The sequence below is a fragment of the Delphinus delphis genome, chromosome 4 (genome assembly GCF_949987515.2).
Source record: "Delphinus delphis chromosome 4, mDelDel1.2, whole genome shotgun sequence".
Lineage (NCBI taxonomy): Eukaryota > Metazoa > Chordata > Mammalia > Artiodactyla > Delphinidae > Delphinus > Delphinus delphis.
In genome coordinates, this window is record NC_082686.1 from 65,256,714 (window position 1) to 65,284,309 (window position 27,596).

General features: G+C 38.6%; 1 protein-coding gene across 1 annotated transcript; it reads left to right on the forward strand.

Annotated features, from left to right (window-relative positions):
• The first annotated feature begins 1,745 nt into the window (after positions 1-1,745).
• Positions 1,746-26,611, forward strand: TIMMDC1 (translocase of inner mitochondrial membrane domain containing 1). The gene is made up of 7 exons (XM_060010700.1): positions 1,746-2,788; positions 5,194-5,359; positions 8,761-8,849; positions 9,283-9,350; positions 20,292-20,370; positions 23,591-23,701; positions 25,958-26,611. Exons 1-7 carry the CDS (start codon positions 2,595-2,597, stop codon positions 26,106-26,108), a joined length of 858 nt encoding a protein of 285 aa, XP_059866683.1. The 5' UTR covers positions 1,746-2,594; the 3' UTR covers positions 26,109-26,611.
• Positions 26,612-27,596: the final 985 nt, after the last annotated feature.

Consider the following 27,596-nt stretch of genomic DNA (forward strand, 5'->3'; position numbering starts at 1 on the left):
ATGTTGTGGGTGAAGCAAAGGGGTACAATTATAAATCACTCATTTAATATTTATCAGATACTTCTTGAGCATTTACTGTGTACAGCAGTGGGAGATAAGAAAATGTTTACAACAGGCTCCCTAGCATGAAGGAGCTCTCTAGGTGAGATGATAAAGTAAAAATAATATGAGAGGCTTCATAGGCAGATGGTAATTAAGGTGATATGAGGCCTTAATCATAAGGCCAATTATTCATAAAGACAATGTGGAGCTGAAGTTTAGAGGGAGAAGAAATTTCTATCTGGTGCAGATGGAAACTTCCTGGAGGTAAAAACTGAGTTACACTTTGAGGGATGGTTAAATGAAGTGGTCCTTGGAGTTCTCAGAATTCATTCTCTTTACCTGTGGTAACAGTTTATGTCATATATAATATAATAAAATGTAATATATGTAGCAAGGGCAGTACCTGGTGAACCTAGCAGGGAAAGGGAACCTTCTGCCGCCTGGGAGAAAATTCATGATGGGGGGAGAAGCTACTGGGTTCTATGAGCAGAAATCAGCAAAAGGTCTGAGGGTAGAATAGTGGTGGTTCCAGGCACACTGTGCTGACCACACTGAAATTTTCCCTTGATGCCTCTACTGTGGTGGCAAATGCACATCCTGGGGAGGAGTCAGCTAAATGTGAAAGAGTGGTCTGAGTGAGCCACGTGACACCTTTTGGCTTAGTGTTGCTCTGAGACCCTTCAAAAAGGCAGACCACAGAGCAGGGAGAGTACTTTCATAGTGGTAGAGGAAGGTAAGCCCCAGGGGCTTGGAGCAGCGGGAGAGTGGGAGGGTGACAGAGTAGTTGTCTGAGGAGCTGAGATGGAATAGCAGCAAAAGTGTGAGTGGGGCCTAGGGTCCGTGGACTTCTTGAGCGACCAGATGGCAAAGGGAACCTTACAAATGAAGCTTAGTTACCCAAATGAGAAACCAGCTATGGAGTTAGCAAAATTTGCCTGTTTACATAACCTCATCTGTATCTGTAAGGTAGTGGGGGGACATTTGAGTTGTATATAAATGATTTCAGTAATAACTGCCCAACACTCCCACCCTCCAATTCAAAGTTCTCATCGCAGAATGATTCTGGGGTCATCTTAAGCATTTAGATTTTCCACATGTACACTAGACAGACTGGACAGCCATTTCCTTGGGCTTTCAGGCCTTGGGACTTTATCCCGGTGCCCACCTCCACCTGTATGGGATAGGCAGCAACCTGCGGCCAGAGCCAAGAGTCAGAGGATCTGAATTCTTTATTGGACAACCTATGTGCCAGCCATGATAGGTACTGGGGATAGAGAGATGAATATAAACGGTCTCTGACCTCAAAGTTAGTCTACTGAGACACACAGCAAATAGGAAATCGTGATGCAACGTAGTAAACGTTATGTTGGGAACTGAATCTAATCCTGGCTCCCAGACACCAGAGATCTTCCTGGCGCCGTGACTGACTCAGCTAGTCACTCTTATCAGTTAACTTCCTGGGCCTTATCTATAGAATTCCAGCTATCAAATTCCTGAACTCTATTTACTGTATCCTACTGAAGAGTGTAACGATTTGTAATTACACCTAGAAAGGAATCAAGGATGGGTAGGGATTGGCAAAGAGAACATGTGACTGTATTTGGTTGCTAGCAAAGATTAAGTGAAATTACACAAACCAGTTTGAGAATATTTTAAATGCGTGCATTTTAATAAAAACTATACTTTGAAGCACATATTAGTGGAGACTGTAGTGACGGGAAATTATTGCTGGACTATCAAGCAAACGCCTGGTAGAAATTCCAGAAATTGTCCTGCCTTTCGAGAAACAGTAGGCATACGAACTAAGGGGAGTATAACCCATCTTGTGAAGCCCAGGGCCGATTTCTTTAAAAAGAGTTCTGGAAATCTCGGGGAAACTGGCACCAAGACCCCTCTTCAACGCCTCGGTCCTTTCCGAAAACAAGAATGGACCCCACCCAGCCCGGTAGTCCGTGACAGGGTAAGTTGGGCTTGTATTTGCGCAAATTGCCTTCCCCTTTCCGTACTCCACTTGTAGTGAACACTGCACTTTCTTCACCTACATGGGGTTTCTGCCGTTTTAAATACGCTAACCTACTTTAGCTTGAGAACACGTCTCGCCGCCTGCAAACTGCCCAACTCTCCCGTTTTCCGGGCGCCGGAAGACCAGGCACATGACGCCAGAGTGGGGTCCAGACAGCGTTGAACGTGTCTACTCTCCGCCACCTCACTTCCGGCGGGGCGACGCCGCACCGCAGAGGTCCTTCCCGCCTCCAACCGGAAGTGTGTTCGGATCCGGCTCCGCCTTTGCTCCTCTTTTGGCCTTTGCCCTCGTTGGGGCGGGACTTCCTGTCTCGTGTGTCCAAGGGCCTCCAAAGTGAGGCCTGGCACTGAGGGCAAGTCTGTCAGGCGGTGTGGCAGCGGATACGGCCGCGAATTAGCTCGGGCGTAGTGTACGGGTACTCGTCCACTCCTTCTTGCAGTTATCCTCGCTCTTCTCCCACGGCGCCTCCGGGAGGCCTCGGCGCCCTGAGCGCCCAAGCGAGTGTCTGTCGGCAGGTTCGTAGAGGGCCATGGAGGTGCCGCCGCCGGCGCCACGGAGCTTCCTCTGCAGGGCGCTGAGTCCTTTCCCTCGGGTCTTTGCTGCCGAAGCTGTGGCCGCCGATCCCAAGGCTCTTGTGAAAGACCAGAAGCTGCCTTCCTACCTCCCAGAACCCCAAAACCCGGAATCCGGATGGGACCGCCTCCGAGAGCTGTTTGTCAAAGAGTAAAAGTACCTACTGTCTGTGGGGAGGGGTTCGAAGGAGGTGACCTGCTGCCTGTGTCATCTAGGGCGAAGGACCCCAGAGTGGTGGGATTTATCTTTGTGGGATTTGGGGTTTTAGTATTTGTATTCCAAATTTGTATCCTACCATTGCCGTTTGGTAGTTCTATTGGTTGACAGGCCGGTTTTCAGATGGTAAGGGTGAGATTAACTGAAAGTCAGAGCTTTTAGGGGTTTTAGGGACTGTAGTCTTAGTGTAATCCCCCGATTTTACAGATGAGAAGAATTGAAGCAAGCTACTTAGTGATCTGCAGGACTCCACTCCAGTATTCTTTTTCACGTTTCACTTGATCCCAAATTTTCATGAACAGCAGCCCTCCTCCTCGCCATAAAAGTGGAGGTTGGAGAGATAACAGAGAGTTGTAAAGTTTTTATTCTGCCAAATAAGGAATATATAAAAAAATAGTAGCAACTGTTGTCTCATCAGTTTATAAAAGAAAAGATATTAGCTGGATTCACAAATAAGGATGTTTCACAATAAAGAATAAAATAAGCCTTTAAACTAACTTTAATGGAAACCTCAGGATAATTAGTTAATTTCATCATGTTTTAAAATTCATCACTTACTGGTGAAAAGTTAGCCCTCTTATGAAGTACTTTACCATATACTACACTGTGTTATCAAGTGGATAAATTAACATTTAAGTTTTAGTATGTTGCTGAGATAGGGCAGGGGAGCTGGTGGAATTGTATTTAATTACTTTATTTAGTTTCATCATCTCATTTTAAAGGTACCGAGGCCGCCCTTCTCATTGGTCGTTCCAAAATTTGAGATATCTGTGAACGATCCTGTGTAGTACACAACAGAAAAGTGTTATTTTGATCAGCTTTATAAACAACAGAATGATGAGCTGAAAGAAATTTGGAAGATAATTTAGTGTGACTTTCATTCTCCCTTCCATGTCATGGGTGAGGAAACCTAGGTTCAGAGTGATTGTGTTCTGGCTGCAGGTCATTTAGCAGTGGATGACAGACCCAGAACCACAACCCCATTGCTGTTACTTATAGTCCAGGTCCTTTCCACCACTATGCCTTGTTTGTTCACCGTTCATTAGCTCTTAGGCCCAATCATTTAACTTCTTAGAGCCTCTATCTATAAAATGAAGAAAAATGTCACCTATGTCATGGAATTTTTCAGAGGATGAGAAAGAGGAAAGCATATTGCATTTCCTGGGTTGTTAAATCTTAAGCTCTTTTACATTTACTCTTTTCTGAATTCTGCCAGTTTTTATGTAGATGTTGTTTTTGGTCCTTATTCATTATAAAAGATAAAATAGAAAGTTCAGCTTATAGCAGTTTTTCCTCTTGATATAGGAATTAGTTTCCTAAGAGATTTTATTTAGGTTTCTCTCTTGTATATGCAGGAACTATAAAAACTTACTGATTCTGATTTCAGAAATGTAGTGGTTGTTATTGGCAATTAGAATTAAACACTTGTACAGCCTCTGAAGAAAGCAAGTTAGTAATGTAAAAAATTAACATTTAGTAGTTTACTTATGTAGGAGGGCCATTATTTATAGTAACTGAACACTTACAAACTTAGCTATTTCTTAGAGCAATTTCCAGAGGACGTCTTGGAAGCTCCAGTATGGGTTCTGGTTTCTTATGCTTTTGAGAGTAATAGATTGGATTAAATGGTAGTTTTTCCCTGTTATTTTAGGTTTGTCTGTGTTGCCCACTGCATGGTGAGCTTTCTTAGTCAATGGTCTTTAATAATACAGGCCCATCTGAGCATGACATAAAAATTAAATATTCAGAAAGATAAAGTTTTGATTTTTTTTTTTACATCTAGGAATTCATTCTGGCATATCTTGTCCTAAAATCTCATAAGCTCGTGTAATTTCCAAAAGTTATCTAAAAATTCAGAAAGGGAAATATTGATCTGTACATCCAGTTCACAAATTCTTTCTGTTTACAGGGATATGGTAGAGCTGTAATAGTCATCAAATAAAATAACCTTAAAAAACAACCTTTTTATTGGAGTATAGTATGCACCTAGAAAAATGTACATAAGTATACCACTCAGTGACTTTTCACAAAGCAAACATAGCTGTGTATGCAGCCCCAAGACTGTTAACAGCATCCCAGAATCTCCCCCTGGTGCCCCTTCCTTGTCACTGCCTTCCCAAGAATAACCACTAGCTTAATTTCTGAAAGCATAGATTAGTTTTGGCTGAGGTTTGAGCTACTTGTAATATAATCATTTAATTCATCAGAAGATTTAACTGGTTCTGCCCATCATGAAAAGTGTAGCCCTTTTAGCATTTGAGATAATTCTGATCATACTGTCTTTTGGAGAGCAGTATGCATAAACTAATCCCAAACAACACTGTCTTTTTGATGTTTAGTGAACAGCAGAGAACGTCAAAAGAACTTCAGGATATTTACAAGGCGGCAATTTCAGCAGGCGTCATTGGCTGGGCATATGGGGGGATACCAGCTTTTATTCATGCTAAACAGCACTATATTGAGCAGAGCCAAGCAGAAATTTACCACAACCAGCTTGATGCAGTGGTATGTACTGGTGTTCTAATAGTATTTGGGGGCATGCCAATTTAGCTGTTCCTTTTACACTTAGTCATCTAGTTAGGTGGTAGGGTTGGGAAGGTTTAGGAAACAAAGTCTGTACTTGACAGCAATGCAAGTACTAATGCTAAAGTGCATACACGAGCCTCGTCAGACCACTTTTCTTATCTTCAGAATTGATCACCACTTATGGCTCTACTTTCTGAAATATATTTCTACACCCGTGCTAAATCGTCATGGCTCAGCTGTAGCATATTTATCCTATTCAAAATGCCTCCTGCAGTACACTAGCTCACACTAAAACAATAATTAACACTTAGAGCTTTATAGCTTGTAGAGTGCTAACTCATTTGTTATATCTTAGCTCTGTACATCAATTCTACTGTATTAGTGAGAAAGTTACAGCTCAGAAATTTTAGTTTTTTGAAGCTTTTTTTTGAAATTGTGTCAGACTTAAAAGTTGCAAAAGTAGTACCAGTGTCCCACAGTATCCAAGGGGGATTGGGATCCAAGGACTCCTGCGGATACCAAAACCCGAAAATGCTCAAGTCTTTTGTATAAAAAGGCACAGTACCATAGACCCCCCATATCCATGATTCCACATCCTCAGGTTCCAAATCTGAGGATACAGAGGGCTGACTATACAAAGAATTCCTGTATACCTTTCAATCAGATTCTCCAAATGTTAAAATTTTACGACATTTGCTTTCTTATTCTCTCTCTGTATAAGGCATACTATTATTTTTTTTGTGAACTGCTTGGGAGTAAGTTATAGACACATGAGTGCTTCAGCATGCATTTCCTAAAAACAAAGACATTTTCTTACATAACCACAATATTATTATGCAGAGCAAGACATTAACACTTACAGAGTACTGTTATCTTACCTATGGACTTTATGTAAATTTTGCTAGTTGTCCCACTAATATAATTTATTTTAAAAGTAAACAATTTAGGGGCTTCCCTGGTGGCGCAGTGGTTGAGAGTCCACCTGCCGATGCAGGGGACACGGGTTCATGCCCCAGTCCGGGAGGATCCCACATGCCGCGGAGCGGATGGGCCCGTGAGCCATGGCCGCTGAGCCTGCGCGTCTGGAGCCTGTGCTCCGCAACGGGAGAGGGCACAACAGTGAGAGGCCCATGTACCGCAAAAAAAAAAAAAAAAAGTAAACAATTCATTAAAAAAATTTTATTCTGGTCCGGGATCTAATACTGGATCAGGTGTTGCATTTGCCGGTCATGCCTCTCTAGTCAGTCTCCTTTAATCTGGAACAATTTTTCTGTTGTTCTTTGACTTTCATGACTTTGATATTTTTTAAGACTATGGTCCATTTATTTTATAGAATGTCCGTCAACTTGGATGTTTGATGTTTTCTTGTGATTAGATTTCACTTATGTGTTTTCACAGGAATACCCTAGAACTGATGTTGTATTCCTCAGTAGGTAAGGATAAGGAGCACAAGATATCTATTTGTCCCTCAACTGGTGATGCTTACTTTAGTCACTTAGTTAAGATGGTCCCTGCCAGGTTTATCCACTGTAAAATTACTATTTTTTTCTCTTTGTAATTAATAAGTGTCTTACGAATACTTTTTAGCTACTTTGAGACTATGCCAATATCCTATTTTTCATCAAATTTCTACCCTCTAGTTTTAGTATTCAATGCTAATTCTTGCCTAAAGCAGTTATTACTGTGGTGGTGGCCAAATGGCCATTTTCTAATTCCATCATTCCATTTATATTTATTGGTTAGTATTCTACTGTAAGGAAGAGCTTTCACTTTCCCTCTATTTATTTGTCCATTTATCTATTTATAATTTATTTATTCAATGTGGACTCATGGATTCTTATTTTATTCTGTAGTTTTATAATCCATTATTATCATCATTTATTTTGATACTCAAATTGGCCTGGATTTGGACAATTGGAGCCCCTTAAATCTAGCTCCTGTGTCCTTTTGATATGTCCCCGTTACTCTTTTTTTTTTTTGGCTGCGTTGGGTCTTCGTTGCTGCATGGGGGCTTTCTCTAGTTGCGGTGAGCAGAGCCTACTCTTCATTGCGGTGCGCAGGCTTCTCATTGCAGTGGCTTCTCTTGTTGCAGAGCATGGGCTCTAGGGCACGCAGGCTTCAGTAGTTGTGTTACACAGGCTCAGTTGTTGTGGCTTGCAGGCTCTAGAGCACAGGCTCCATAGTTTTGGCACATGGGCTTAGTCGCTCCGCAGCATGTGAGATCTTTGTGGACCAGGGCTCGAACCTGTGTCTCTCCTGCATTGGCAGGCAGATTCTTAACCACTGCGCCACAAGGGAAGACCCCCATTACTCCTTGAGCACACCTTTACTTTCTAAAAGGCACAGCAAGGTGTTTCTGGTACATCTTTTACTTTTTAAGCACCAGCCCTGGCATAAGCCCATTTCACCAAAGACCTGTAGTTTCTTTTAAAATGGTATTTAAAAGCCAAGTTCTAGTGCTAGGTATGCTCACTGCTACTGAGGTATCATGGCTTCTAGGCTCTAGGCACATAGAGTTAGGAAATGTGTATGTGTGTGTGACTTATGTGCACATTCATGCACATTTCTATATCTGTTTCTATATTTATCTACCCATTTTTTAAAAGCCATGAGTTCGCACTGATACCTTTCAGAGAGGTTTTGACTTGCCCAATATCATATAGTAGTTAAGACTACACTTAGGGTTTCTGTCACATTCTTTAAAAATCTTGGCTTTACCCTCACAGTATTATGCCAGACTTGCTTCATTGTGGTCTAGTGAAAATGAGTTGTGGAAACAGACAACCTAACTTCCAGTTCTGACTTTATTCCTTATTGGCTGAGAAAAACTTCCTCTCTATGTTTTAGTTAAAACTAAAACACCTGCTTGAAGAAAATGTTGTAAAGATTAAGTGAGGTAATATGTTAACAATGTTTACATAGAAGGTGGTCAGTAAAGATTGTCTTTTTTTCTTCCTTTCCTCCTTTCCTGCACATCTGTATAACTTTAATCCTTACCCTTTACAGTATACTCTGTGCTTCTTCTTTATTTTGTGTTTTTCTTTTCCCCACAATTTCTTGAAAGAAAGTATGTCTAATACTGATTTTATGTCTGTCATGGTGTTTGTCATATAGATTCTTAGTTGCTACTTAATTGATGGATTACTTGTGTGACACTTCATCTCTTAGTTCCTTTTACACCTCCTGATAGAATACGATGCACATGGCATTTTCACTTAAGTTTCAGTACTTAAAGAATGATATTTCTAGACATTTTCCTATTGTTTCTATGTGTTCAGGTGTCCCTACTTAATGCCTAGCTGACATTCCTCCACCACATTTTTAAAATAGGGAAAGTGTCAGGGTGTCTCAGAACCTCACAGCCTTTTTATTAACTTTAGCAATCTGCACATCGTGCTGCCACACGAGGCTTCATCCGGTACGGCTGGCGCTGGAGTTGGAGAACGGCCATGTTTGTGACTATATTCAAGTAAGTTCTCTGAATTGTGATGAACTGTCTTGGGTATTCTTTTAGGAGCACATTTTTTGAGCAGTGGAATTATGAAGTTTGAACGCCCATATAAAAGTGATTCATGATACCTTTTTCTTAAGAACTTTTATCTATTTACCTAAAAGATTGGTTCAGTTGTACTTTTGTATGCATGGATGAAGGTCTGCCAACTAATATCAAAATAGATAGAGGTTTGCTAAGTCAGAGGAACTCTGCAGAACTCTTCTTTACGTTCTGTTGCTTATTGGCATATTAGCAATCTGAAACACACTGAAGGAGCCTAGACTAGCACCAGGGATTGACATAGTAGGCTCTTCTAAACTAATACGTATCACTTTAGTGAAAGTTACAGTCAAGAAGGTAAATGAGATTTGCTTTAAATGATGTTTTCCTCCTCCTCCCTTCTTCTCAGTACAGTGAACACTGGTCTAAATGTGTACCGAAATAAAAATGCCCTAAGCCATTTTGTCATTGCAGGAGGTAAGACATTTTTGTTTTGTTTATATTTTTCAATCTCAAATATGGTTTAGGAAATATGTAAGGACTTATAAGTCATGGCTACTGAATTCTTTGGTTGGCTTCTCATCACACCTCATTCAACATTCATGCAAAATGTATGGAAAACGTTGTGCTTGGTCCTTGGTGTACTTGTTGAACAAAACAGATAAGGTCTTTGCCTTCATTGAGTTTTATCATCTAATGTGGATGGGGAAAAAACACGTTGCTATGATAGAAAGTAACAAATAGGTGGGGCAGTGGGACCTAATGTGGACAGGGTGATCGAGAAGACCTTGAGTATAATTGCTTTACAATGGTGTGTTAGTTTCTGCTGTATAACAAAGTAAATCAGCTATACATATACGTGCATCCCCATATCTCCTCCCTCTTGCCTCTCCCTCCCACCCTCCCTATCCCATCCCTCTAGGTGGACGCAAAGTACCGAGCTGATCTCCCTGTGCTATGCGGCTGCTTCCCACTAGCTATCTGTTTTACATTTGGTAGTGTATATATGTCCATGCCACTCTCTAACTTCGTCCCAGCTTACCCTTCCCCCTCCCCGTGTCCTCAAGTCCATTCTCTATGTCTGTGTCTTTATTCCTGTCCTGCCCCTAGGTTCTTCAGAACCTTTTTTTTTTTTTTTAGATTCCATATATATGTGTTAGCATATGGTATTTGTTTTTCTCTTTCTGACTTACTTCGCTCTGTATGACAGTTTCTAGGTCCATCCACCTCACAAAAAATAACTCAATTTCGTTTCTTTTTATGGCTGAGTAATATGTATTTGCCACATCTTCTTTATCCATTCATCTGTTGATGGACACTTATCCATTCATGGATAATAACTTATCCATTATTCTTTATACATTCATCTGTTGATGGACACTTAGGTTGCTTCCATGTCCTGGCTATTGTAAATAGAGCTGCAGCGAACATTGTGGTACATGACTCTTTTTGAATTATGGTTTTCTCAGGGTATATGCCCAGGAGTGGGATTGCTGGGTCGTATGGTAGTTCTATTTTTAGTTTTTTAAGGAACCTCCATACTGTTCTCCATAGTGGCTGTATCAATTTACATTCCCACCAACAGTGCAAGAGGGTTCCCTTTTCTCCACACCCTCTCCAGCATTTATTGTTTGTAGATTTTTTGATGATGGCCATTCTGACCGGTGTGAGGTGATACCTCATTATAGTTTTGATTTGCATTTCTCTAATGATTAGTGATGTTGAGCATTCTTTCATGTGTTTGTTGGCAGTCTGTATATCTTCTTTGGAGAGATGTCTATTTGGGTCTCTGCCCATTTTTGGATTGGGTTGTTTGTTTTTTTCATATTGAGCTGCATGAGCTGTTTATATATTTTGGAGATTAATCCTTAGTCCGTTGATTCATTTGCAAATATTTTCTCCCATTCTGAGGGTTGTCTTTTCGTCTTGTTTTTGGTTTCCTTTGCTGTGCAAAAACTTTTAAGTTTCATTAGGTCCTATTTGTTTATTTTTGTTTTTATTTCCATTTCTCTAGGAGGTGGGTCAAAAAGGATCTTGCTGTGATTTATGTCATGGAGTGTTCTGCCTATGTTTTCCCCAAAGAATTTTATAGTGTCTGGCCTTACATGTAGGTCTTTAACCCATTTTGAGTTTATTTTTGTGTATGGTGTTAGGGAGTGTTCTAATTTCATTCTTTTACATGTAGGTGTCCAGTTTTCCCAGCACCGCTTATTGAAGAGGCTGTCTTTTCTCCATTGTATATTCTTACCTCCTTTATCAAAGATAAGGTGACCATATGTGTGTGAGTTTATCTCTGGGCTTTCTGTCCTGTTCCATTGATCTATATTTCTGTTTTTGTGCCAGTACCATACTGGAGAAGACCTTTCTAAGGAGGTGACATTTAAGCTGATACCTGAAGAATGGAAAGGAGCAAGGCTTGCAACGAAGTAGCCTAGGCAGGGAGAACGTCAAGGGTGAGGGCTCTAAGGTTTCTCAAATGCAGGATAATATGACTGGAACATAGTGAATAAGGGAAAGAATGGCTTGAGATGAGATTGGTAAGGTGAAGTAGAAAGGAGCCAGATTTTTCATGGTAAGAGATTGGATTTTATTTTAAAGCTCTCTGCCTCTGGTAGATAATGCCCTCTTTAAAATGAATGTTTAAAAAGAAAAAAAAAGTATTGAACATTTCATTACATTTCCAGTACAAATCCAGTACATTTCCAGAAATGTAAATGAAGTTAACTGCGTATACATGCAAACACTCACTAATTCATGTACATTCTCTCACATACAAAAACATACACATACTGCACATAACAGTTTTTTACTTTTTATTTGGAAATAACTTCAAGCTTATGGAAAGTTGCAAAAATAAAATACAAGGGACACCATGAGCAATACCCTTTAGTACTGATATTTGTTATTGTTAACATTTTTTTTTTTACTCCACCCCCACCCAGCTGCACAGCTTGCAGGATCTTAGTTCCCCGATCAGGGAATGAACCTGGACCCTCGGTAGTGAAAGCACAGAGTCCTAACCACTGGACCGCCAGGGAATTCCCAGTTATTATTAACATTTTAGCCCATTTGCTTTATCACTTATGCTCTCTTTTATTTTGGGTGCACTCTGTCTTTCTCTGTGTATACACACACAGGCAAACACACATATACGTAATTTGAGCTTAATGTTTTAATGAAAACATTTAAAAATATAAAACTAGAAATAGACATTAATAGCATTGTAGCAGCTAGAACTTGCCTGGTTTTAACTTGTGAACATTTTTACATGGATATTCTGTAGGCTCAAGTGCCTGTATCCGAACCAACCTCTTGTCTTTCTGCCCCTACTTGCAGATTTACTCCTGTTATATGTTCTCTGTCATCTGTTAAATTCCAAAATTGGAAATCAGTTAATGATGTGGTTCTGCCCTTTATTTCCCCTTTCCAGACTTCTAGTTCTATCAATCTTTTTTTTATAAAAAATTTATTTATTTAATTTTGGCTGCGTTGGGTCTTCGTTGCTGTGCGCGGGCTTTCTCTAGTTGCAGTGAGCGGGCTTCATTGCGGTGGCTTCTCTTGTTGAGGAGCATGGGTTCTAGGTGTGTGGGCATCAGTAGTTGTGGCACGCGGGCTCAATAGTTGTGGCTCGCGGGCTCTAGAGCACAGGCTCAGTAGTTGTGGCACACGGGATTAGTTGCTCCGTGGCATGTGAGATCTTCCCGGACCAGGGATTGAACCTGTGTCCCCTGCATTGGCAGGCTGATTCTTAACCACTGTGCCACCAGGGAAGCCCTAGTTCCATCAGTCTTATTCCTTAAATATATATGGACTCTCTCACCTCCTCTTTGTTCCCACTGCTACTACAGGTCTTCCCTGTTTCTAATCTTGGTTTGCTTCACCTCTACTGTTATCTGACTTTTTTGAAATATGAATAAGATTTTAATACTTCTCTGCTTCAGATTCTTCCATAGTTTCCCATCACTCTAATGTCGATTCTTGACCTGACCTCCATGCACCACTCTTGCCCAAAACTTATAATCTACTTGGATTTCTCAAACCCAGCATATTCTTGCTTTACAAGAATGCTTGCTTGAATCCACCTTCCAACTCCCACAACTAATTTCATTCAGCTCTATACTTAACCTGTCTTTCAAGTTTCACTTCATCTGTCAGCTTCAGCTTCCCTAGAGGGTTCTCCTAGCTCACATTTTCCTATCCTTAGGTACCTTTCCCCTGTGTTCTCATAGTTCACTGTAAACAGTTTTATCAAAGCATTTATAACACTGTGTTGTAGCTGTTTACTTGTTTTGCTTCCCTACTAGACGACTAACTTGAATTCAGAGAAAGTGTTAGCCTTTTATTTCACAATTGTTTAACATATAGCAGGGTAGAATAAAGGTTTCTTGATTGAATGTAAATATTAGTAAAATAAAAATAGAAAAATATATCTGATACAATATATATTTTTATCTCAAGCCAGCAACCAACATTAAAATTAATGGTATAACACTAATTTATCCTGAAGTCAGACTCAGGTAAGGATGTCTTCCCTCACCACTATTATTTGGCATTGGTCTGGACATTCATAAAAGTATATTCAGCATCTAGAATGCCTTAGTACGGAGCTTGGCAAATCCTCTCCCTCAAAAGTAATAATAAAGCTGGACAAAATTATCAAAAGCAACCATTTAAAGATTCTGAGAATTGACCGGAGGCACACAACAAATTGAGAAGCATTTTTTCAAGAATTTCTACTGAATCTCAGTGAGAACAGTGGGAGTAGTCTGTAGTGTTTCAGCTTGGGGCTTCTTCCACCTCCTAACACCCAGCTGCATGGTGTTGAAGTTCCACAAGGACAGGGCAGGCTGGGAGGAACAATATTTCTGCTGTTTGAGGTGACTGACTTGATATGGAGCAGAGCACAGCAAATTCCATGCCTAAGGGTGTTGCTGAAAACAATAGCAAACAGTTAGGGAAGGACAGTATCACACAGATAACCTGAGGCTTTGATGTTGTTTGGGGCAAGCAATAGACTGGCAGATGAGGCAGAATCTTACCAGGGATGTCCAGGGAACAAGAAAGCCAAAGCAACTTCAGTAAGATCTTACTAATCCCCAGAACTCCAGAAAGTTACCTGTATGTGTAAGCACACTCAGGAGAGACTGGTAAGGGCCCTAGCAAGCTACTTATCTTTGGTTAACTGTGAGGCCTCATGAACATAGAAAGTAAAAGCCAGAAAGGATTTATAAACTGCCTAAACCTTGAGTGCGTTCTTCAAGCCACAGACAGATCCACTGACAAAAGGTAGCAGCCAGGCTTCCCTGGTGGCGCAGTGGTTGAGAGTCCGCCTGCTGATGCAGGGGACATGGGTTCGTGCCCCGGTCTGGGAAGATCCCACATGCCGCGGAGCGGCTGGGCCCATGAGCCATGGCCGCTGAGCCTGTGCGTCCGGAGCCTGTGCTCCGCAACAGGAGAGGCCACAGCAGTAAAAGGCCCCGAGTACTGCAAAAAAAAAAAGGTAGCAGCCTTACTGGCTTAAGATGTGTAATCACAACCTCTGACAAATCATTGACTGACTACCAAGCTGGTATGATTCATAGGAAGCCAGGCATAAAAATAAAAACTGAGCAGAGACTTCCGTGGCTGCACTCTACAAAAACAACAACAGCAAAAAACAAAGACTCCATAGAATTGGTACAGGCAAATCACTACATAAGCAAAGAACCACAGCCATGCCCCTGGTAGGGAGATGTTCCAACTCCAGTGTTGCTATAATTTATTACCTAAAATGCCTGATTTTCAAAAACAGCAAAAATGTCACATGATATACAAAAACAGGAGACTTAAAAAAAGCAGTCACTGGGTATGTCTCTGACAGAGGCCATCTATTGGACATAGCAAACAAAAGACTTCAAGCCATTTTAAAAGAAATAAAAGTGTGATGACATTTACTCACCATATAGAAAATATCAGTAAAGATAGAAATTATTCAAAAAAGAATCAAACGAATATTCTAGAGTTGATAAATACAATAATGGAAATTAAAAATTCACTGGAGAGGAGGTGCTCAACAGCCGATTTGAGAGAGCATAAGAGAATCAGTGATCTTGAAGATAGATCAATATAGATTATCTTTTATCAAGGACAGAATTTTTAAAAATGAAGACAAATGAACAGAGCCTCAGAGATCTAGGAGACACAATCAAGAATACTAACACATGGATAATGGAGAGGAAAGAAAGAAAAGGGAAGAAAAAGTATTTTAGGAAATTATGGCCACAGACTTCCCAAATTTGATGAAAAACATTATACATTCAAGAATCTCAACAAACTCCAAGAAGAATAAACATGAACAGATTCACACTTAGACACATAATAGTTACACTGTTGAAAGATAGAGAAAAATCATGAAAGCAACAAGATAAAAACAACTCATACTGGAATACCCAAAAAAATTAACAGCTGACTTCTCATCAGAACAGTGGAAGCCAGAAGGCAGTAGAATTACTAAGTGCTGAAAGGAATAAACTGTCAATTAGTAATTCTATATCTAGCAAACCATCCTACAAAAATTGAAGGCAAAAGATGTTGGCAGATGAACAAAGAGAGAATTCATTGCTAGCAGACCCACCTTACAAAAACATTAAAGGAAGTTCTTCAGGCTTAAAGGAAGTGATATCAGATGGTAACTTGATTCTACATGAAGAGCATTGATAAAGATAATTATATAAGTAATTCTTGAAGGCAGTATAAATATTTTCTTCTCTTAACTGATCTAAAAAAGTTACATAATAATAAAATTGAAGTGTTGGGCATACAACATTTAAAGCTATATATTATAGCACAAAAGAGGGGGAAGGAATGGACTTATTTTGGAGCAATGAAATGACACCAGATAGTTACTTGGCTCCACAGGAAGAAATGAAAATTACTAGAGATGGTAAATACATAGGTTAATATGAAAGAGTTTGTGAATCTATTGTTTCCACTTTCTTTTCTTAACTGTTTCTACCCTTAACGTCATTAAAATACATATGGTTGTGTAAAATAATAATAATAACATTGTATTGTTGTTTTTAAACATATATGCGTAACGTAAATGACAATAATAGCACAAAGAAGGGAGAGGAGTGGAGCTGTATTAGAACAATGTTTCTACATTTTACTGGAATTAGTACTGATCTGAAGTAGACTGTGATAAGATGCATAGTATAATCCCTAAAGCAAATAATAAAATAGTAACTTTAAAAAAGAGTAACAAGGTCAAAAAGGAATTAGATAATATAGAAAACAAATAGCAAAATGGCAGATCTAAATCTAACCATATCAATAAAAACATTAAAACATGAATGGATTAAACATTCCAATCAGTAGGGATTGTCCAACTGTATTTTAAAAAGGATCCAACTATATGCTGTCTGCAAGAGACATATTTTAGGTTTAAAGGAACAAATTAGTTGAACATAAAAAGACAGACAAAGATACACTGTGCAAACAGTAAGAAAAAGAGCTTGAGTGACTATACTAGTATCAGGCAAAATAGACTTTAAGAGAAAAGTCCTAGAAGACAAAGAAGGACATTTTATAATGTTAAAAGGGACAATCCACCAAGAAGATACAACATTTAGAAACATACGCATCTAACAACAGAGCTCCAAAATACATGAAGCAAACACTTAGAATTGAGAGGAGAAATAGACAACTCAATCAGTTGCTGGAGACTTTTACAGTAGCTGGAGACTTTAATGCTCCACTTTTAATAATGGATAGAACAACTAGAGGGAAAATCAACAAGGATATAGAAGATGTGAACACTTATCTATCTACATGACACAGTAACATCTCTAGAACACTCCACCCAGCAATAGCAGAATTTTCATTCTTTTCAAGTGCACAGGGGACATTCTCTAAGCTAGACCATATGCAAGGCTATAAAACAAGTCTCAATAAATTTAAAAGGATTGAAATCTCACAAAGTATGTTCTCTGTCCTCAGTGGAATTAAACTAAAAAGAAATTGGGGGAAAATCACAAATATTTGGAAATTAAATAACACATTCGTAAGTAAACCATAAACCAAAGAGTAATCAGAAGGTAAATTTAAAATATTTTGAGCTGAATGAAAATTAAAGCACATTATATTAAAATTTATGAGGTGCAGGGACTTCCTTGGTGGTCCAGTGGTTAAGACTCCACACATCCAATGCAGGGGGTGCAGGTTCGATCCCTGGTCAGGGAACTAAGATCTCGCATGCCACAGTGTGGGGAAAAAAAAAAAAATTATGAGGTGTAGTCAAATTAAAATAAGAAAGATCTCATATGAATAAGCTTCCACCTTTAAAAACTAGAAAATGAAGAGCAAAATAAACCTAAAGTAAGCAGGCAGAAGGAAATAATAGAATTAGAATGACACTCAATGAAATCAAGAGAAAAATCAATGAAACCAGAAGTTGGTTCTTTGAAAAGAGCAACAAAATAGACAATCCTTTAGCAAGACTGACCACGGGGGTGGGGGGTGGGGGTGATACAAATTACCAAAATTTGCTCAAGAAGAAATAGAAAATCCCTATAGCCCTATAACAAATTGATAAACTAAATATTTAATTAAAATCTTTTCACAACGAAAAGTCCAGGACCAGATGGCTTCCCTGGCTATTAATATTATCCTAATACCAAAGCCAGATGAAGTAGACAACTAAACTACAGATCACTATCCCTCAAGAGTATATACACAATTTTATCCTTAACAAAATATTAGTAACCAAATCCAGCAACGAATAAAGATTATACACCATGACCAAGTGGAACTTATTTAAGGAATTCAAGGTTAGTTTGAAAACACATTTGACAAAAGTCCAACATTCATGATAAAAACTCTAAACAAACTAGGATTAAAAGGGACTCTTTAACTTGATAAAGATTATCTATGAACAACAGCTAACATATTTAATGGTGAAAGACTGAATGATTTCCTTAAGATTGAGAACAAGACAAGTAGATGAATACACTTGTATTTAGCATTATACTGGAGACTTTAGCCGGTGCATTCAGGCAAGAAAAAGAAATAAAAAACATCCAGATTGAAAAAGACTGTTCACAGAAATATGGTCCTGTGTAACAAAGAGTGTGACTCCATTTTTTATGTTTGGCTTCTAGCAGCTTCTAAACCCCACCACTCGTCCTCCACCACCTCCCTTTTTTAATAAATTTATTTATTTATTTTTGTCTGCGTTGAGTCTTCGTTGCTGCACGCAGGCTTTCTCTGGTTGTGGCAAGCAGGGGCTACTCTTCATTGCAGTGCGTGGGCTTCTCATTGTGGCTTCTCTTTTGCGGAGCATGGGCTCTTGGTGTCTGGGGTCAGTAGTTGTGGCTCACGGGCTCTAGAACGCAGGCTCAGTAGTTGTGGTGCACAGGCTTAGTTGCTCCGAGGCATGTAGGATCTTCTCAGACCAGAGCTCGAACCTGTGTCCCCTGCATTGGCAGGCAGATTCTCAACCACTGCACCACAACGGAAGCCCCTGACTTCCTTTCTAATAAAGTTTTTTAGAGCAGTTTAGGTTCACAGCAAAATTGGGCAGAAGATAAAAGATTTGCCATATACTTCCTCCCTGCTGCATACACATAGTCTCTCTGGCTATTAACATCCCACACCAGAATGGTACATTTGCTACAATTGAAGAACCTAAATTGATACATCATCACCCAAAGTCCTGTTTACCTTAGGGTTCACACTTGGTGTTTTACATTCTGTGGGTTTGGGGAAATGTATAATGACATATGTCCACCATTATGGTATCATAAAAAGTATTTTCCCCTCTAAAAATCCGTGCTCTGCCTATTGATCCCCATGCTCCACCCTCAGCCCCTGGCAACCATTGATCTTTTTAACTATCTCCATAGTTTTGCCTTTTCCAAAATGTTGTATAGTTGGAATCATACAATATGTAGCTTTTTCGGATTGGCTTCTTTTATTTAATAATATGCATTTAAGATTCCTCCATGTCTTTTCATGAGTTGATAGCTCATTTCTATTTAGCGGTTGATAGCTCATTTCTATTTAGCGCTGAATAATGTTCTATTGTCTGGATGTACGACAGTTTATTTTTCCATCACCTGTTGAGGACATCTTGGTTGCTTCCATGTTTTGATGATTATGAACACAGTTGCTATAAACACCTGTGTGCAGGTATTTGTAGACAAAAGTTTTCAACTCTTGTGTCATTGCTGGATGGTATAGTAAGAGTATGTTAGTTTTATAAGAAACCACCAGTCTTACAAAGTAACATTACCATTCTGCATTCCCACCAGGAATGAATGCAAGTTTCTATTGCTTCATATCCTCACCAGCATTTGATGTTGTCAGTGTTCCAGAGTTTGGCTATTCTAATAGGTTTTTAAAAAATATTTTGTTTGGAAAAGAAGCCTAGAAAAAAAGACCAAATTTTTTGCTGTCTCTGGATAATGGAATTAAAGGTGATTTTTGTTCTTGTTAATTTAAAAATTTAGAAAAGACGGGGACTTCCCTGGCGGTCCAGTAGTTAAGACTCCGCACTTCCAATGTAGGGGGCGTGGGTTTTGATCCCTAGTCGGGGAACTATGATCCCACATGCTGCGCAGCACAGCCAAAATATTAAAAAAAAAAAAAAGTTAAAGAATTGGATAACTGATATGCTGGATGCTCTAAATGCATAGTCTATAAAATAATAATAATAGGATATTACAAACAACTTCATATCATCACTTGAAAAATTTTTTAAATTTAGAAAAGTTAAAACAATGAATATTTAAATTAAATAAGTACTTAAATAAGAACTGTAAACCTCAAATGTTAATTTTAAAATTGTTACCACCTGAAGTGTCATTCGTTGTGTTGTACGTAGTGAAAGAGGAAAATGAATGGACATCTTGGGTGTACAGTCTTAGTGGGAAGGAAAGAGGACCTATGCCCCGGCCACCAGGTGGCGTTGTAGGCCAACTGCCCACTTGCAGGCCTGCTTGAGAGGTGTAGCGTAGCAGTACAGAAAGGTGAGGCTGGGGGAGGACATGAACTGCAGGCTCTAGTGAAGGTTTTGTTAATTATTTGGGGAAAACTTTCCTTAAAGAAGGAACAAATGAAAGACGTGGAAGTGACGAAATAACAGATTTTTAAGGCGAGGTTGGCAAAAATGAAGCATAATGAGAAGAGGCTGGGTCCATAGAACCGACTGAGCAATTCTGTTTGTAAAAGGAACGTTTCTTCATTTGAACCTGCAGAGTGGATGAGAAGCTGGCTGTATTGGCATTTTAGATTCAGGAAATCTAGGTTGTGGTGGTATATTAATGTTGGGTTCAAAAAGCTTATTTGGAAATTTATGTCCTTCTTATGGAGGAACATTTTTAAATGGAACTCTGGTGTTTAAAGGTGATTTAATATTGCCCTTTGTTTCTTTTAAAATAGCTATCACTGGAAGTCTTTTTAGGATAAACTTAGGCCTGCATGGCTTGGTAGCTGGTGGCATAATTGGAGCCTTGCTGGGGTAAGTGTTAACATGGTTTGATTCTAAATTAATATAATTTAATGCCTTCTCTGTTAAAAATTGCAATCATTTCTAAAGAGCAAATTTAATACTTAGAGCCTATAAAAGGTCTCTAGTCTTGTATTAGCAGTAGCTTTGACTGTCCAATTCTGATTGTACCCCAGTTTTTGATTTTACTTCTAGTTTTCACCGGATAAAAACTGTTAAATATCTCTAACACCTGAAACTATTTGAGGTTTGAGCAAAGGTACTTATAAGTAGCAGGAAAAAGGAATAAGAAACAGTTAACAAGCACATTCTATAAAAAATTTGGGGTTAGATTTTGTTTGTATAGTTTAATAAACGTTAAGAATTTTCTTCTCCAACTTTTTACTTTGAAACATTTCAAACCTGTAGAAAACATGAGTGAATTGAACATTGAACACCCATATAACCCTTTACTCAGATTCACCAGTTGTTAACATTTTTCCATATTTGTTTTCTACCTCTCTGTTTATGTGTGGGACATGTGTATATTTCCTTTTCTATTTTTTTCTTTTGGTTAAACCATTTAAAGTATTTTAGACCTCATAATTCTTCAGCCCTAAATACATCAGCATGTATTTCCCAGGATGAAGAACATTCTCCAATGATATCACAGTACAGTTACCACAATAAATAATTTAGCATTGATTGACTGAATACTATTTAAGATAGGGTCCATATTCAAAATTCCTCAGTTATTACAATAATGCCATATATATATAATTTTTTAAAATCCAGGATCTAATTGTTGCATTTCGTTGTTATGTCTCTTTAGATTCCTTTAAGCTAAAACAGTTCCACTGCCTTTTTTTGCCCAGAATATTTCTCAATTTTGTTTGATTATCCCCTCATGATTAGATTTAGGTTTAATGTTTTCACCAAGAATACAACATAGGTGAGGTTGTGTCCTTCTCAGTGTATCACATCAAGAGACATATTATGTCACCCATTGTAAGTGATGTTAACTTGGTGTATTAGTTTTCTGTTGCTGTGTAACAAATCACTACAAACTCAGAAGCTTTAAACACCACACGTTTATTATATGGGGTTGGTCAAAAAGTTTGTTCAGGTTTTTCCATAACATCTTACAGAAAAATGCAAACGAACTTTTTGGCCAACCCAGTATCACTTTTCTGTAGGTCAGAAGTCTGGGTAGGCACAGATGGGTTCTCTGCTTAGTATTTCAGAAGACCAAAATCAAAGTGTTGTCCAGGCAGGTTCTTACCTGGAGGCTCTGTGGGAAGAATGTGTTTCTATAAAATTCAGGTTGTTGACAGAACCCTGTGGCTGTAGGCCTGAAGTCCCCGTTTCCTGGCTGGCTGGCTGTCAGGCACCACCTTGTTCCTAGAGACATCCACATTCCTTCTAACGTGCCCCCTCCATGTTCAAACCAGCAACCAGCATGTTGAATCCTTCTCAGACTTTTAATCTCTCTGACTTCCATTCTGCCACCAACTGGAAAAAACTCTCTCCTTGCAGAGGGTTCACCCAGATAATCTCTTTTTTGATTAACTCAAATTCAACTGATCAGTAACCTTAATTACATCTGTAAAATCCATTTTGCCATGTAACAATTTAATCATGGGCATAATAGTTCATCATTTACTCATAGTTGAGAAATTAGGGCAGGAAATTTTGGGGGGCTATTTTAGACTTCTGCCTGCCACATTTGGTATCTACTAAATTTCTCCACTGCAAGGGTATCTTTTTGCCGTTGTGCTTAATAAGGAATCTGTGGGGTGAGACTGTGTAAATAGCCCGTTCTCCAGATGTCTTTCTTCTAGTGGTTTCAATGATCCATTGATGATCCCTAATGTAATCAGTTATTGTAAAAGTTGCAAAATGTTGATTTGCTAATTCTGTCATTTCTTCTGTTTTTATTAGTTGGCATTTATCTGAATAGAAGAGTTATTTCTCCCTTACCCTCCCTTTTTCTACCCCACTTTGGGGAGGAAACACTGTAACTTTATGGATTCTTTTTTTTTTAAATTAAAAAACTTTTAAAATTCAACATATTATAATCTATTGCTGATGTTTTTGTTGTATTGTTAATATACCAGCTTGGTTTGAAGGGAAAAATTGCTGAAATTAGCCGCAAAAATATTTTTTTGTTGAGGTAAAAAAAACACATAACATAAAAATTACCATCTTAACCACTTTAAAGTGTACAGTTCAGTAGTGTTACCTGTATTCACATTGTTGTGCAACAGATCTCTAGAACTTTTTCATCATGCAAAACTGAAACTCTGTACCCATTAAACACTAATTCTCCCTTCTCCCACCCCAGAGCCTCTGGCAACCACCTTTCTACTTTCTGTTTCTGTGATTTTGACTACTCTAGGTGCTTCTTATTAGTGGAATCATACAATATTTTTCCTTTTGTAACTGGCCTGTTTCGCTTAGCATAATGTCCTGAAGGTTTATCCGTGTTGCAGCATGTGACAGGATCTTCCTTTTTGGACTGCATAATATTCCATTGTATATACAGTACCACATTTTCTTTATTCATTCATCATCAATGAACATTTCCACCTAGCAAAAATAATTTTTAAAATGTGGTTACAACTTAAGTTGTAACCAGAAGGAATTTAAGTTGTGTCAGAGTCAAAAACTCCTTCTCTTTGAAAACATGACCCAAACCCTCTTCATTACTGTAATAATTATTATCTAAATCAGTTTCTCAATGGGTAACTGTTGGCATTCTGGTGAGACAGTTGTGCCAGACTCTTGAATTTTAGGATGTTTTGGCAGCTTCAGCCCCAAAAGCCAGTAGCATCCTTCCCTCAATACCCTTCACATTTCTTGTCCCTTAAGGGGCTCTGGCACCATTCCTGGTATTAATTTCATTTCTGAGAAACCTTCAGTATAAAGCTATTTACTAGAACTTGTCATAAATGTATTTTTTCCCGGTTTATTTATCACTCATGATAAAAATCAGAGCCAATTTATAGACCTGTTGTTTTTATACCAGTTAAATTTAGGAAGTTGCAATGATTGTTTTTCCTATTATTCAGACCAGGAAGGAAATTATCTGAATATTTTTTTATTTGACAAGGACACTTTAATTATCAAATGTTCCTGTACCTGTCAGTGAGCAAGTGGCTCGTTTGGTGCTGCTCGCGCCTTAGCAGAGACACTCATGTTTCGCGTGGTTAACAGCTCTTTCTCCTAAGCATTCCCTCTGCCTCCCCCTCAGCACTCCTATAGGAAGCCTGTTGATGGCACTTCAGAAGTACTGTGGTGAGACAGTTCAGGAGAGAAAACAGAAGGATCGAAAAGCACTCCAGGAGCTGAAACTGGAAGAGCGGTAAGGAGCATGTTAAGACCAGGGGGGTGTCTGGCTTTCCTATCCGTGGACAGTGGTGCCCTCTGAAATAAGTACTCTAAATTGCCGCTCAATTCACAGAGTTTCTGTTTACTGAGTCCTTCACCTGGCATCTTACCTGGTCTTTTAATCTTTTTAATTAAGGAGAATGGAAAACAGAAAGACACTAATTGAGAATCTTTCCTTAGATACATTTTTTTTTAAGTTAAAATGTTGTAAATCTCATTTGGTTGCATATTTTTTCTTTTCCTGTGTTTTTGACTGCATAGGAAATTATCTAAAGGAAGTAAACAGCAATGAGTGAGCTTTATTTAAAAGATGATATCCTTGTTTACACATACATCTATGAACAATACAGAGCATGTTAGGCCTCCACATTCAAAGATTTTACTTCTTGCTGTGGACGCAATAGGCATTAGGTAGATATAGTGGCTGTTCATGGACTAGATGCCACTGAGAAGGATACAGACTGTCACCTGTTTATCTAGTCACTCCTTGGGGTCCAGCAATAGCAGACTTCATGCTAATTCTTTTTAAGATCATCATAATAGGCTGCCATCTAGCACTTTGGTACAAATGATTCTCATGGTTCTGCTTCCTGGCCACTAAGATGACATCTGCTGCTGCTACTTTGGTGGTTTGGTAGATAAGCAGTCTTCTTTTTCCCATGTTTTTATTGGAAACTTCCATTTGTGCCACACACACACACACACACACACACACACACACACACACGGAAATTCTTAATATCTGTAGATCTGTTTTCCAAGAACAGGTGCTATAGGAGAAAAAGCATTGATTTTAGAGCCAATGAAACCTTGAAAACAAACCTTAAATCCCAGCTAGACTATTAATTAATTCTGTGACCGTAGATGTTTTCCTTAACTTCAAGCCCTCAGTTTTCTCAGCTGTTCTAAGGGAAGAATCACACCACAGTGTTCAACAGATGTTTGTTTTGTTCTGTCTTCTTTCCATAGTAAGAAGGTGAGTGAGATATGCTGCTCTCTAGGTTCTAGGATAAAGTACTTAAAATTCTGAATGCCATCATATAATTTGATATTATGGAGAGCTAAAAGCATGAAAGCATTAGCTTATTTCTAGCCCTTTAGGTGTCCTAAGAGACTTCTTTTTAAAAAGGAATCTTTGAGAAAGGAGTTGGAAAAGTAAGGAAAATATCTGGTTATTTGAATCTGATATAGGAAGTTATAGAAGAATTAACATTTGGACAAATATGAACAAATAATAATTGTATTCCAATCAGAAAAAAAGGAAACCAGAAAAAAAAAACTAGAGAAGTTGGTCAGTTATTTAGAGATGGAAAACCTCAAGAATGGGTAAAAACAACAACTGGAATTACAGAAATGAAAGAATATTTTGGCAGAAGGAAATAGTGTCAGAAGTGTATAGGTTATTTATATATTTATATATATACATATATAATATATATGTGGTATTTCTGAGGACAGTTAATAAATAGTTAAGAACCTTTTATATGTCTGCTTCTTTGCTTGAAAATAACTATAGTATAGAGAAATCAACAAAGTGAGAATCTAGAAAATTAACATAGTGAGCAGAAAATACAGAACATTGGCTGTATTTTCCATAGAGCTATGAAAGAAGATATGGTCAAATCTGGTTATGAAGAGTTGAGAAGAAAGTCATAGGTGACCCTGATAATCACTTAAAGACAGGAAGACACTAATACTTGACTTGGAGAAAGAACTGATCTGTTATTTGGAAATTCGATTTTTTAACTCCTAGTAAATACACGTATGTAGTATTGCCCTATGTGACTTTTCCGTACTGAGATTACCAATGTTATAATCTTTGTGCAGGTCCCACAAGGTCTGTCAACAGAGTTTAACAGAGTGGCAGGGTGTTTCACATCCCCTCTGGGCCCTGAGGGCAAGAGGACAGATTGGTTTGAGGCTCACACCTTAGCTCAGGGTGCTTCATTCAGCAACTGCATGTCACCCCTTCGAGAACTCTGGAGTATCTTAAGGATCAGAGCTACTGCTGGCAATGTCCACGATGGTAATGTGAGACTCCTAGCTGGCTTGTAAGTGGAACAGGTTAGGAGAGAGAAGAAAGTCATTGTATTTGAAGTGCAAGGAGCAATGTTTGCTCACAAGTTGTAAGGGAGTATAAGACAAACACTATCTTTCTAAAAAAAATTCTCTCTAAAAACCAAAGAAATAGAGCAGTACTTGATATATCCTTCTTGTTCTTTGATTACAGGAAAGCCAGACTACACTTTACTGAGCTCCTCCCTGAAGAAATTGAAAGTAATTTACAGAAAAATCGATCCAAGGCTGATGCTAAGAAGATTGAAGCACTGCTAAATCTTCCTAGAAACCCTTCGTCAGCAGATAAACAAGACAAAGACTGAACATGCTCTGGACTTAAAACTCACTGGAGAGTTGAAAGCTGTGTTGCTATGTCCATTGAATGCCAGTTAGTTGGGCTGCTGACAGATGTAAGTACGGGCATCTGTAGTGGCAGTGACTTGCTCTTACTTTTTCTTTTAACCAAGAATTGGGCTACTGTACTCTTACTTTACTCATCCTTAAATTTAAGTACATACTTTTATCTACATTGATTGATCTATATATTTGACATTATATCTATATTGATTGATCAATATAGATTTCTTTTCCCTGGATTATACAATAGTAAATTAAGATTTCCCAAAAGATTAAAGTTGAATTGTACAGGTTGTAAATTTATTCTTGTAGCCCTTTAAAAGAGTACTGTAGGGATCACTAGGAAGGAGAGGAAGGAACCAGGTAAGGCAAATGGTCTGTGAAACCCTTGCACCCTTGAGTCCTAGAAACAGTAAGGACCTAAATGTGTAGTCGTGTTTGGTTCTGTCTTAATAAAAATCAAAGATGGTTCCTGTGCCATTTGAAATAATATAAAACTTAACAAAAAGGAAGTAGGTAAGCATTATTAAAGAAACAACCGACCTTGTTTCCTATCTCAGTAATGCTGACAAAGTATCTCTGCTATAGTATACAAGAGTTACTCAGAATAGATACACTGTCTCTACACTCCAGGAGCTTGCTGCCTGAGAAGGAGGCTGCCCTGCAGATTATAACTTTTACTCAGTGAGAGGTGAGAATGACTGAATTGAGTGTACTGAGAGGAAAAAACTGCTAGTGCTTTGTTTTGGGGTTAGACCTCTTGGTTCCTACTCTGAAAATACTGTTGTTCACGTGAGCAGGGTTTGTGAAGCAGCCTAGAGTAGGGTCTAAAGCCGTGGGCTCTGGAGGCAGAACAACTGGCTTGGAATCTCAGCCCTGGAGCTTTGCAGCCATGTGACCTGCAGCCAAGCCATTTTACTTTAAGTCTCAAGTTTTCTCATCTGTCAAATGAAACAGTATCTACCTCAGAATGAGTATTAAATGAAACGATGTGTGTAAAACATAGCACAGTGCAGTGGCACACAGGACATTATCTAACAACAGATATTAGCAGTTAAAAGGATACGCACCAGCACATTTTCACCATGATTTACATATTATTGCCACACTCCCAAAAGCATGTTTTTCTTAATTATCCCATTCATAAATTGCTGACAAATTGGTACTTAGTCAATCTGTTTATTGTTCTATTCACAACCACATTGAGATTAAATCCTTCAACTTATAAAATTAGATGGTTGGTTTTAAAATAATTTTATTCATATCACAAAAATATCAGAATAATAAAAGTAAAAAATACTACTTGAAAAAATAGTAGTAACACATTTATTAAATGTAATCAATAATTTACTATAATTTATTTAAAGTACAAGTAAGCTGTCTCTTAGGTTTGTACTGTTTTGTGGTTACTTCTAGAGGTCTCCTTTTGATCATGTCCAAGGATTATGAATCTT